This window comes from Miniopterus natalensis, chromosome 18 (assembly GCF_054644295.1).
Source record: "Miniopterus natalensis isolate mMinNat1 chromosome 18, mMinNat1.hap1, whole genome shotgun sequence".
In the NCBI taxonomy this organism is placed as follows: Eukaryota; Metazoa; Chordata; class Mammalia; order Chiroptera; family Miniopteridae; genus Miniopterus; species Miniopterus natalensis.
In genome coordinates this window covers 34,142,962-34,154,365 of record NC_142098.1, presented here as the reverse complement: position 1 = coordinate 34,154,365, position 11,404 = coordinate 34,142,962, and the positions used below count along the sequence as shown (strand labels likewise).

General features: G+C 56.9%; 2 protein-coding genes across 3 annotated transcripts; one reads left to right on the top strand and one right to left on the bottom strand.

Moving 5' to 3' along the window:
* Positions 1–150: 150 nt before the first annotated feature.
* On the bottom strand, positions 151–1,467 carry MRPS12 (mitochondrial ribosomal protein S12). The gene is made up of 2 exons (XM_087826689.1): positions 1,139–1,467; positions 151–831 (listed from the first exon to the last, which is right to left on the bottom strand). The coding sequence occupies exons 1-2, from the start codon at positions 1,185–1,187 to the stop codon at positions 461–463; spliced, it is 420 nt and encodes a 139-aa protein (XP_087682815.1). The 5' UTR covers positions 1,188–1,467; the 3' UTR covers positions 151–460.
* Positions 1,468–1,745: 278 nt separating this feature from the next.
* SARS2 (seryl-tRNA synthetase 2, mitochondrial) lies at positions 1,746–10,003 on the top strand. 2 transcript variants are annotated; one of them, XM_016206479.2, is made up of 17 exons: positions 1,746–2,019; positions 2,797–2,892; positions 4,361–4,390; positions 4,577–4,663; positions 5,079–5,147; positions 5,229–5,283; positions 5,874–5,937; positions 6,173–6,278; positions 6,997–7,044; positions 7,286–7,394; positions 7,692–7,737; positions 7,820–7,907; positions 7,988–8,097; positions 8,756–8,849; positions 8,943–9,035; positions 9,151–9,216; positions 9,519–10,003. In XM_016206479.2, exons 1-17 carry the CDS (start codon positions 1,756–1,758, stop codon positions 9,660–9,662), a joined length of 1,569 nt encoding a protein of 522 aa, XP_016061965.1. In that variant the 5' UTR covers positions 1,746–1,755; the 3' UTR covers positions 9,663–10,003. The 2 variants fall into 2 exon arrangements, with proteins under 2 accessions (XP_016061965.1, XP_016061964.1); XM_016206478.2 differs by lacking the exon at positions 4,577–4,663 and having other exon boundaries at positions 5,007–5,147.
* The last annotated feature ends 1,401 nt before the right edge of the window (positions 10,004–11,404 follow it).

Sequence of the window (11,404 nt, the reverse complement as noted above, 5' to 3'; positions counted from 1 at the left end):
CCAAACCTTAAAACAGAGTAGCCATCCGCATGTTTCACAGTGACTGATCTTCATCAAACCGAAGAAAGGGGGTGCCGTTAATAGAGGAAACAGACTCAGAGGGCATGTGAGTTGCCAAGACCACACAGAGGGTGAACACCAGGCAAGATGTACAGTCGAACCGCAGGGCCTGTGTTTATTGCTACCCCTTCCCATCAGAGGGCAGTGGTACTGTCCCAGAAGAAGCCTCTTGCACCAACACTCTACGTGGACACCAAGGGTGTCGGCAGAGGGGGCCCTTTTCTAATTCACACTCGGGACCCCTATGGGCTACTGGTGGTTCTGATGGAAGAGGTGGAGCCAGGATTTGAACCAGGACCAGCTGCTTCTAGAGGTGGCCTAGCTTCCCAAGGATATTGCAGGAACCCAGAGACAAAGGTTCTCACTCTGCGGGAACCCCAGCACACCGTGCCCCTGGTGGTCACTTCTTCTTCTGCACATGGCCACAGTCGTACTTGCCACGCACAACCTTGAGCTTGACGCCGGGCAGGTCCTGGGTGCGTCCGCCCTGCACAAGCACCACGTGGTGCTCCTGCAAGCTGTGGCCCTCCCCCGGGATAAAGCAGACGGCCTCGCGGCCCGTGCTGAGCCGCACGCGGCAGCACTTGCGGTTCGCCGAGTTGGGCTTCTTGGGTTTACGAATAAACGTTCGCAGAACCACGCCCTTCAGCTGCGGCCGGCCTTCCGTGGGGCCCAGACGTGGAGGCGGCCGCTTTCGAGGCCCCAGGCGGTGCATCTGATTCAGGGTGGCCATGGGGCGGGTGGCCCAGAGCCGGGGGACCAGGGTTAGGCCTGGAAAGACACAACCCAGGAGGGCAGAGGTGGGTTCTTATCCCAATGAACAGATAACAGTACCAGCAACTCAATTCTGGTGTTCGAGGCACTGTTCTAAGCCCTTTACAAGATGTCTGTTTACATCCCGGGGTACTCACAGATAACAATAATAACTAACAGATTCTACTTTAAGCATTTTACATGAATTAACTCATTTTAATGCTGTTTAAACAGAATAATGACAACAAACAGGCAGAGGCAAAGAAGTCCCAGAGGAGGTAACCCTCACCCAGCCTCGTCTCTGCAGCCCAAGACCCCCACTTACCATAACTTAGGGACATGTTGAGGCCACGGAGAAGGCTGGACCAGGACATCCTGCCGCCTGCAGCGTCCCTGTGTTAGAGGATAAGAGACTCAGAAACGAGGAGGGAAAAGTGGCCGTAGTCGTGCTGGGATCCAAATTCTCCCCTTCCCGCTCTCAGGATCTTCTGGTTAAAATCTAAGGAATTTCCTCTGACGCCTCGCTCTGGGTAGGCTCTCGGGGACCGAACCAACCCCGCCCGCATACTGAAGTAAAGGGGAAACTAAGGAGAGAACCGGGGAGGTTTGGGGGACCCCAGGATTCCAACGACCTCACCGACCCTAGTAGGGCCCGCAGACACGCTGAATCCGGCCTCTAGCCACTTCCGGAGGTTAGCCCGGCAGGGATTGGCTGGTTCTGCCACTCACGTACACCAAAGGGGCGTGGAAAAGGCTGCGATTGGACAACGACAGAGTCAATCTTGGTCAACGTCCCTCATTGAACGGTTTTTTGAGATACGGGAGCGGCTCATTTCTTCCTGGGTCTGAGTGGCTTGTCCGGAGCAGGACGGCTGCTTTGCAATTGGTCTAAACGCGAAGTGGGCGGGACGAAGGGCTGTGTCTCCTTGTCTCCCAGCCAAGATGGCTGCGGCCGTAGCGCGCCGCTTGTGGCCTTTAGCGGCCTTCCGAGGGCTCCGGCCCCGGGGACATTGCGTCTGCAACCAGAGCCCAAGAAGTTTCGCATCCGAGAAACGGGACCGGAACCTCCTGTACGAGCACGCACGCGAGGGCTACAGCGCGCTCCCTCAACTGGACGTGGAGTTGCTGTGTACATGCCCGGAAGAAACCGCGCGTACCCTGGAGCACCGCAAGGGGGAGCTGCGGCCGGACGACCTCCCGGCGATCGTGAGTGCGCTTGCGCGGGCCAGCCGACTGGGTGCTCGACGGACGAACGGGCTTCCAAGACACTCTCCAGCAGGGGCGATCTTACTGCAGGAATTGTCGTTCCTTCCCTAGTGTAGCCAGTATTGTGCTAGGACCTGACGCATGTGCCAGTTGTCAACAGAGTGCGAAGGCCCTGCTCTGTAGACGCCCATTATGCGTCTGTTCCATAAAGCGCGCGGGGTATCTCTGCGCTAGGAACTGGGTGTCAGCTCCCTCTGTGCTTCGACTTCACGCCTAAGGCTAAATCCAAAAGAAAAAGGGGGACGGGGGTTGGTGGGGCTATCCCTAAGGAGGAGGAGCAGATTTGGGGGGGTGCTGGTCTCTCTCACCCCCCCTGACCCCTGTCTTGGGGAGTGCAGGGTCAGCTGCTGTGGCAGCCCCGAGGATAGAGGCTCTTCTGCTGTCACAAGGGAGTGGAAAGGTGAGAGCCGGCGGCGGCCTCAGCTCCATGCCCTTCAGTGCCCAGGTCCTTTCGTCTTCCTTCCGGGTCCCTTAGGATGTTGTTCTGTTCAGCTGTTCAGCTCTCCTTAGGGTCCATCATCCAATCCAAGGGGCCTGAGAAAGGGGAGCGTCAGGAAGTCCTCTTACTGAAGGGAAGGAGGAAAGAATGGCTCTGGGGGCCAGTGAGGGGGTCTCCTCACCCCACCGCTGGTCCGGGCGGCCAGTGGTGTGAGGCTCCAGCCAGAAGGGGCAGAGGACAGTGCCGCTTCACATCTTTCCCTGCTGTGTCCACCCCAGATCGCTACGTGGCAGGAGCTGAGGCAGCTGCGGGAGCAGATCAGGAGCCTGGAGGAGGAGAAGGTGGCTGTGGCCGAGTCAGTGCGAGCCCTGATGGTGAGCATGGGGGTCCTAGCTGCGTGGGCTGGGGCCAAGATGCCTCTGGCTTTTAATGAGAAACCCAACTTGAACTTGAAGGATGTGGACATTCATTACCTCGCATAACAAGCCTTCCAGGGCCAGGTGTCCCTGGGCACCTCCCAGCATCCCCAACCTAGGTTCCTTCCCTCTCACTCCGCCTGTGACTTCACTGTGGTGATTTGACCTCAGTTTCCCCTCCCGCAGTTCCAAGATGGCTGCCCTAGTACAGTGTTTCTTCCAGCGACCCTGCCAGAGGCAGAAAATGGGATTTCTCTGGCTTGAGTGCCTTTTCCAAGAGCAGGGAGATCTTCCCTGAAGCCTCCAGAAGGGTTCTCTCATTCTCAGGGACACAAAAGCCCCACGCCCACACCCGTCTGCAGCAAGAGGCATCCTCAGCTGGGCCCACGTTCCTTGAGCTCCAGGCAGCCTGGGAGGGCCAGCTGGGCCAGGGCTCTGTGGGAAAGGAGGGAGGAGGGCAGGTGAGTTTGGATTAAACACCCAACAGCATCTCCCACAGAGGGCTGGGAAACAGTCATAAAAATAATAGCAGGCGTTTATATACCAATCACTGTGTGCCAGGCACTGTTCTAGGTGCTTCCCTTATTCTTAATTCTCACAACTCAGAGACAGGGACAGCACAAACCCAATTCTACAGCTGAGGAAGCTGAGGCCTTAAGAGGTTAAAATGTGCCTCAGTCTCACAGCCAGGAAGCTGGAGAGGCAGGATTCGCGGCCAGGCATCGGGGCTGCTTGTCACCACTCTGCCGAAGGCCTCTCGCAACACTGATTACATCTCCTAGGGACCTACTGTGTGTGAGCTGGGGCCTGGGCCACAAGCATCACGGGGCAGCCCATGAAAACAACACAGTTGGTCTCAGTTAATGGTCAGCAAGTGCCAGTGCAACTTCTCGGGGAAGCTATGCAGCCAGCCGGGGAGGTCCTGTTATTCCATTTCACAGACTTTCTGAGGCCCAGAGAGGGGAAGAGATTTGCCTAAAGGTACACAGCTGGTCAGCACCCAGCATTCAGGCCCAGGTCTCTCTGATACCCTCTGCTGCTTGGCATCAGAGAGGCCCTTGGTCACAGGCCTCCAAGTACACTCTCACAGACTATCTTGCTGAGCCTTGGTTTTCTCACTTACAAAACGGGGTCACGTTGATGCCAGCCTTGTAGAGTAGGTTATGAAGAAATAGGGTCGTGTGAGAGCCCTCTGCACAGGGCCAGGCACAGGCAATACTCAGTGAGCAGGGCGACGGGGTGATTGTTACGTTATTTTGCCGCCTCCCAGCTTTACTGACAGACACAGGCACAGTCGGGAGGGACCCAGCCAGGCATTCATAGAGCAAGGAATTCAGATCCCCCGGCCCTGTATGACCTTTCACCCTCCCTCCTCCCCACCCGCAACTTCATCAACCCAATCACCCTGTTTGTCTCTTTCCACCAGGCGAACCGAGACAACAATCAGGCGCAACAGGTACTACAGGGGTTAACGTCCTGTCCCTTGGGGGTGGGGAGGGGCAGGCAGCATATATCAGTCATGATTCCTCCGTTGTGACAGTGACAGTCATGATTCCTCCATTGTATGTGACAACTCAAACAGGAGTAAGGAAAAAAGAAAACCAGGCTCTATTGATTCATGAAACTAAAAAGCAAGCTTCAGGTACCGCTGGATCCAGGTCCTGGCTCCATATTTGGTTCTGCTTCCCTCTTATTCCCAGACCAGCTTTCTCCCCTCCGGGAAAGGGAGGCAGGGTTGGGTGCAAAGAGAACCTCTTCCCTGATAGCTCCAGCCATAGTCCTAGAGCCGATTCTGTTAAGTTTGGCTTATGTCATGTGCCTATCTTTTGAGCCAATCACTATGGCCAAGGCAATGGAATGTTCCAGTAATCCAGGCCTGAGTCATGTCCCCATGGATGTGCCTTGTAAAGGTGAAGGGAGAAGGGAGGTTCCCTAAAGGAAATTAAGGATATTGAGCCAAAAGAGGAGGTAACAAATGTCTACCACAGTGGTTCTGCCAGCAAGGATCCAAGTCAGACTGGTAGAGGGACTCCCCCACCCTGTCTTGGGCTGACCCTTCTCACCCTCCCCAGGACCCCCAGTATCAGAGTCTGCGGGCACGCGGCCGGGAGATCCGGAAGCAGCTCACACTCCTGTACCCCAAGGAGGCCCTACTTGAGGAGCAGTTCTACCTGTGGGCACTGAGGCTGCCCAACCAGACCCACCCAGACGTGGTAAGCCCCGTGCTGGGCATCAGGGAGGTCAGGGGTCTGCCCAGTGCCACCTTCTTGGTGATCCTCTCTGTCTCCCTGCAGCCCGTCGGGGACGAGAGCCAGGCCCAAGTGCTACATGTGATCGGAGACAAACCAGGTGGGCCACTCTGGCTCGGGCACCCCAGGCTGGGGGTGGGGCCCCTGGGGTCTAGGGGTGTGTGGACTCCATCCCCTGCCCCTCTGGGCTCTTGCTGAGGCTCTCTGTGTGGGGCAGCTCTGTTTTCATCCACTCTCTCCCCTCATCAGGCCCTCTCACCCTGCGCCTGTGTGCCCACTAGTGTCTGTCTGTCCAACTGTCTCTGGCCCCCGTGCTTTGGCCCCACCTCTCATGGGCTTTTCCTCCCTGGCTCTCTGTGTCTCCCCTTCTCCCTGATTCTCTCTCCCTTCCACCTAGCATTTCCTTCTCTTTCCTTCTCTCTTCCTCTCCTTTCTGCTTCTGCCTCCATCTCCTTCCAGCTCCAGCTCTGCCTCCATCCTATTCCGTCCCTTTCAGTTTGTTTCTCTCTGTGTCTTTTCTTCTCCTCTCTGTCCCTTTCCCATCTTTGCCTTCTGTTCTCTCCTTTCCCTTCTTTCTGTCTTACTGCCTTTCCTTCCCACTGTCTCTAACCTCCTCTCTCTCTGTCCCGGGTCCCCACTCTCCTCCTCGTACCTCTCCCCCTCTTACCACTGTTTCTCATCTACATCCAGCTTTCTCCTTCCAACCCCGGGGCCACCTGGAAATCGCCGAGAAACTCGACATCATCCGTCAGAAGTGAGCCCCCTCCTGGCCCCCTCCTCCCAGCCCTCCCCACCCCAACAGCTGGCTGCCGGCTCTGCCCCCCCGGCCCAGCATGGGATGTGGAACCACCAGGGCCACACCCCGCATGAATGTTTGATGCCCGGTCCCCGTTTGGCAGCTGGGCCTCTGCCCTGGGGTACTGGAGTGCCCCTCTGCCCTCCCAGCCCTGGCCCATATGTCCCCACTTATCTGCCCATCTGTCTCCCAGGCGCCTATCCCACGTGTCTGGCCACCGCTCCTATTACCTGCGTGGGGCTGGAGCCCTCCTGCAATACGGCCTAGTCAACTTCACACTAAACAAGCTCATCCACCGGGTATGAACCAAGGGTGGGAGGGCTGCCTGGAGGGGATGGCATTGAAGCTGAGCTCAGAAGGCTTAAGGCAGTGAGGAGGGGGTGTGATCTCTGTTCCAGTCACTGTTTTCAGAACTTTACATGTATCACTGACACATTTAATTCTTAGGACAACTCTATGAGGTGAGTGCTAGTATTATCCCCATTTTAAAGATGGAAAAATTGAGGCCTGGAAAGGGGAGTAAGTAGGCCAAGTCTTCTCAGCTAGTGTGCAGGCTCAAGGCTAGAGCCTACACTTGTAACCACTGCACTCGCTGCCTCCTGCCTGCATGTAAAGGGAGTGTTGCAGAAACATGGGGTCCATTGAAACTGCAGGGTTAGCCAGGGTCGAATGCATGGGGCATTGGCCATGGTGAGGGACTTGAACATGACCTGGGGAGCCACAGAAAGCTTTAAGCAGGGGCGGGGTATAACTGAACTACACTTCCGGCTGCCTGGTGTGGTATGATGTGTGTGGAAACCATGAAGCACCAGAAGAGGGTCCCAGTGACAGGGACACCGGGGCCTGGGGCCAGCTCCAAGCTCGCTGCTCAGGCCTTCTTCAACTTCCTCTGACATGGAATGGACTTTGGAGTGACAAGAGGGTGCCATTGGCCCATCTGCAGTGTCCCTTCAGGCCTGAGCTTGGGTTCTGGTAGGGGTCCTGGCTGTGCTTCTCACCCCCTTCCTTTCCCCACAGGGCTTCACCCCCATGACGGTGCCAGACCTTCTCCGAGGAGCTGTGTTTGTGAGTGAGGACTCTGCCCTCCACACCAAGCTGTGTGTCAGGCCCCATTTTGGAGGCCAGGCAGGGAGGCCAGTCTGTCTCCCCTGGGGAAACTGCCCTGGGGCTGGCTTGAGGGATCAGGACGGAACAGGGAGGCCACAGTGATTCCAGATGTTTCTAGGGGAGGAGAAAGGGTTGTGACTGCAAAATGGAGGAGTCTGTGGTTATCTGTCCCCTGACCTCTGTGGCTTGGCCTCCTCAGGAAGGCTGTGGGATGACACCAAATGCCAACCCATCCCAAATTTACAACATTGACCCTTCCCGCTTTGAAGACCTCAACCTGGCCGGGACATCGGAGGTGGGGCTTGCAGGTGAGCACCTGCCTGGGGCCAGGGTGGTGGTGAGTACACCTCCAGTGCCCTCAGAGCAGGAGCAATTATAGGGGGGCAACTTAGAGCATCCTGGGAGGTGACGGCTGCCTGCCCAGGATATCTCAGCAGCCCTGGGGCCAGTGCGTACAGTTATTGAGGTTGTTTACTGCACAGCAGCCACATGCCTGACACAACGTTGTATCTGCAGAGGGGATACCCCTTCTGATCCTCACAAAAGTTTCCTATGGATGGGGGGGTGGGTCCTGGCTGACCCACCCTGTCCCCCTCTCCTCCCAGGCTACTTCATGGACCACTCCGTGGCCTTCAAGGACCTGCCAATCAGGTGATGCCCAGTTCCTGTCCACCTTGTCCCCACCTGTGACATTTCCTCTCCCTTCCCTGACTCCTGCTCCCTGCTCCTCCAGGATGGTTTGTTCCAGTACCTGCTACCGGGCAGAAACAGACACGGGGAAAGAGCCGTGGGGGCTGTATCGAGTACACCACTTCACCAAGGTTAGTACAGCAGGGACTTTGGGGGGGTCACCCCAACAGCCAAGGGTCTCCTGACTCCTTTGCCCCCTACCCTGCCCCAGGTGGAGATGTTTGGGGTGACAGGCCCTGGGCTGGAACAAAGCTCGCAGCTGCTGGAGGAGTTTCTGTCCCTGCAGATGGAGATCTTGACAGAGCTGGGCTTGCACTTTCGGTGCGGAGGGTGTGGGGGGGTAGGAGGTTGATGCTTCTCCCCCTGCCCCCTTTTCCCTGTGCTAGGATTATATAGAGGCTATCTGCCTGCCTATCAATCTCTGAAGTTTTGATTCGAGTTATGGGATTGTAATTGCAGCATAAGCAGCATGGTGCTCCAGGGTCAAGACCCAGGCCCCTTCCCTCCTGTTGCTCCCTATCCCTAGGGTGCTCCCTCTCATGCAGGCCCAGCCAGCTTCTCACCACCCAGTGGGAAGGTGGGGCACACCCCTTGCCTTTAAGATGTTGGAGGTCTACTTCCCCTGTCAGTCTCACGTAGCTTTCAAAAGATGCTGAGAAATGCAGACTCTTTTCTGGGAGACCCATTACAAAAATATGGGGTGCCATTATTACAGATGGTGGGACTAGCCTGGAGAGGCTGCCACATGCCCTTTCTCCTCCCCAGCCTTGTTTCCTATCAGTCCCTTCCTGCTTCCTCCTCCTGTATCACCTCCATCGCCATCTCTGCCTCAAGGAGGTGTCCCCTTTGCCACTATCTTTTTTTTTTTTTACGTCCGGTGCCCACTTTTTTGGCTCCCTTCTCTTCCAACGCCTCCATTTTTTTCTCCCCTCCTCCTCCCCTCCCCCTGAATTTTCCCTGTCTTTCTCCATGGCTGCAGTGTCCTGGACATGCCCACCCAGGAACTGGGCCTTCCAGCCTACCGCAAGTTCGACATTGAGGCCTGGATGCCAGGCCGGGGCCGCTATGGTGAGGTGAGTTCCCACCCCGGTGGGGACACAGGGTGGAAGGAGTGTAACACCGCCCCCCATAGATGATCTTCTTAGCCCACCCCACCTCCCATCTAGGTCACCAGTGCTTCTAACTGCACAGACTTCCAGAGCCGCCGCCTCCACATCATGTTCCAGACAGAGGCTGGGGAACTGCAGTTTGCCCACACGGTGAGCCCCCGCACTCCTGTGCCTCCCCTGCCTGCACCGCCCACACCACCCACACGACCTCAGCCCTCCCTGGGGCCAGCCAGTGGGCCTCAGCCTGAGCATGCCTCTCTCCCAGGTGAATGCCACAGCCTGTGCTGTCCCCCGCCTTCTCATCGCCCTCCTAGAGAGCAATCAGCAAAAGGTGAGGGGCTGGTGTGGCTCAGTTGGTTGGGCGCTGTCCTGTGCACTGAAAGGTTGCGGGTTCAATTGCCAAGTCAGGGCACATGCCAGGGTTGTGGGCTCGATCCCTGGTGGGGGGCGTGCAGGAGGCAGCCGATTGATGTTTCCCATTTGCATTGGTGTTCCTCTCCTTTTCCCTTCCTTTCTCTAAAAATCAATAAAGAAATCTTAAAAAGGTGGGGGGGGCCAAAGGATCGTACCCAGAGGGGTAGAGGGTGGAGAGCTAGTGCAGCCACAGCATCCTGAGGCCTGCTTTGTCCCCAGGATGGCTCTGTCCTCGTGCCCCCTGCCCTCCAGCCCTACCTGGGCACTGATCGGATCACAGCTCCCACCCACGTGCCTCTCCAGTACATCGGGCCCAACCAGCGCCAGAAGCCCCGGCTCCCGGGCCAGCCTGCCTTGAGCTGAGGACTCGTCCTCATCAGCCACCCAGTTTTCACTGCTTCCTGGAGTTTAGGGGACCCTGGACCCCTAGGACATATGGCCCTGAGCCTGTCCTGACACCTGTATTCCTCATCAGCACCACACCTGGGCCTGTGGACTCCAGGGTCCACCTCTCTTTCCCTGCTGCCTCAGAATCAGTCACCCTAATGTCATTGGGGGGGTCCCAACCTGTACTGGGAAGCAGGACATCTGGGGACTTGAAGGCTCTAGGGGTGGGGGAAGGAGAGAGGCCTCTATGCCTCCTTCCTTCTTCCCTCTCCCCCTCAGTGCTTAGCAGAAGGCCCCCAATAAATGGTCAGAACAATGGTCTTTGTGGATCCGTGAGCAAGGGAGATGGTCCTGGGCGACTTGCGGGGGGTGCAGGACAGTTGCTCAGAAGTGCTAAGTCATCACAGGCCATGGCTGGAAGTGTCCAGCAACGCCCAGGGCACATGGACCACTGGGGGAGCTGAGAGGATGCCGATGCCTCTCCCCTTTGGGACAGTGGCACCTCACAATGACCCATTTCAACCTCACCCCTGTCCCTGGCTCCGGGTAGGGGGCCAATAGGCAGCACAGACAGTGAAACCCAAACTTATTCTTCCCTGGGTGTGCCCGTTACTGCACGTGGAGCATCCCAGCTCCTCTGGCCACAGCCCTACAGGTCCTCCTCATCTCCCCTTAACCCACGTCCAGTCTGTCTGCAGACCCAGGCAGCTCCACCTTCAAAATGTTTCCAGAACTCCCTCTCCCATCCTGACCCCTCCATGCTCCTGTCCACTGCTGTCTCCCATGTGGAGAGTCATGCAGCCTCTTTGCTGTCTCCCTGCTCCTTGTCTCACACACAGCCAGAGGGCCCCTGTGACACGGGCATCCAGGCATGTGCCCCCTGCTCAGAGAGCCCTCCTGTAGCTCTAGCTCACTCAGGAAAGGGCAAAGTTGTCACTGTGGCTCACAAGGCCCCTCCTTCTCTTCCTCCTTCCTTACATAGTATTTGAGTATTTTCTGTCACCCCCTTCTCAAATGTCTGCTCCAAGAGGGCAGGGCAGTTTGCCAGTTCCTTCACTATAGCAGCCTCACTGGGCATATAGTAGGTGCTCAATAAAACTTACAGGACCGAAGGTGCTCCGACCTGAGCAGTTCCCAGTACCCAGAACTGCCTAAATTAGCTTATACACACATTCATTTATTTATTTCTTGCCATCAAGCCTCTCCTGTGGAGTAGATTGTCACAGACCCTATTTTACAAATGAAGAAACAGGAGTCAGGGAGGTAAAGCAATTGTCCCAGTGCTGTAGGTCTGGTAGCTGTGGAGCTGGGAGTCAGGCAGAGCCCAGCCACCACCTCAGGAGTAGGCTATGAGACCCACTTTCCAGATGAGAAAACTGGGGCCAAGGAAGGATAGGGGTCCGATGAGGTCCATCAGTAAATGGCTGCTGCTGGTTTCGAACCCAGGCTGCCTTTCAGCAAGGCCTTAAGCTCAGACCTTGTTTGTTTGTGGAAATCTCCCTATCCCCATGATGTGCTGAGGTCCCAGAAGCCGGAGGGGAGCGGGTGCAGAGCGTGGGTCCCTATGAATAATTGAGGGTCTCAGGCAAGCCGGCGCCCCACAGCTGTTGTCCTGCCTGCGGCAGGAGGGGGCGGCAGTGACGTCACTTCCTCCCTTGCGGGGCCACCACGAGGATTATAAAGAGCTGCTGCCCTGGTCCGCACAGCACTGAGGTCCT

Excerpts from the sequence above, each read along its gene's own strand:
- SARS2 (XM_016206479.2), top strand. The coding sequence starts at position 1,756 with ATGGCTGCGGCCGTAGCGCGCCGCTTGTGGCCTTTAGCGGCCTTCCGA. Across the intron at positions 5,938-6,172 it reads CTCGACATCATCCGTCAGAA|GCGCCTATCCCACGTGTCTG; the intron begins GTGAGCCCCCTC and ends TCTGTCTCCCAG. Across the intron at positions 7,395-7,691 it reads ATCGGAGGTGGGGCTTGCAG|GCTACTTCATGGACCACTCC; the intron begins GTGAGCACCTGC and ends CTCTCCTCCCAG.
- MRPS12 (XM_087826689.1), bottom strand. The coding sequence starts at position 1,187 with ATGTCCTGGTCCAGCCTTCTCCGTGGCCTCAACATGTCCCTAAGTTAT. Across the intron at positions 832-1,138 it reads CAACATGTCCCTAAGTTATG|GCCTAACCCTGGTCCCCCGG; the intron begins GTAAGTGGGGGT and ends GTGTCTTTCCAG.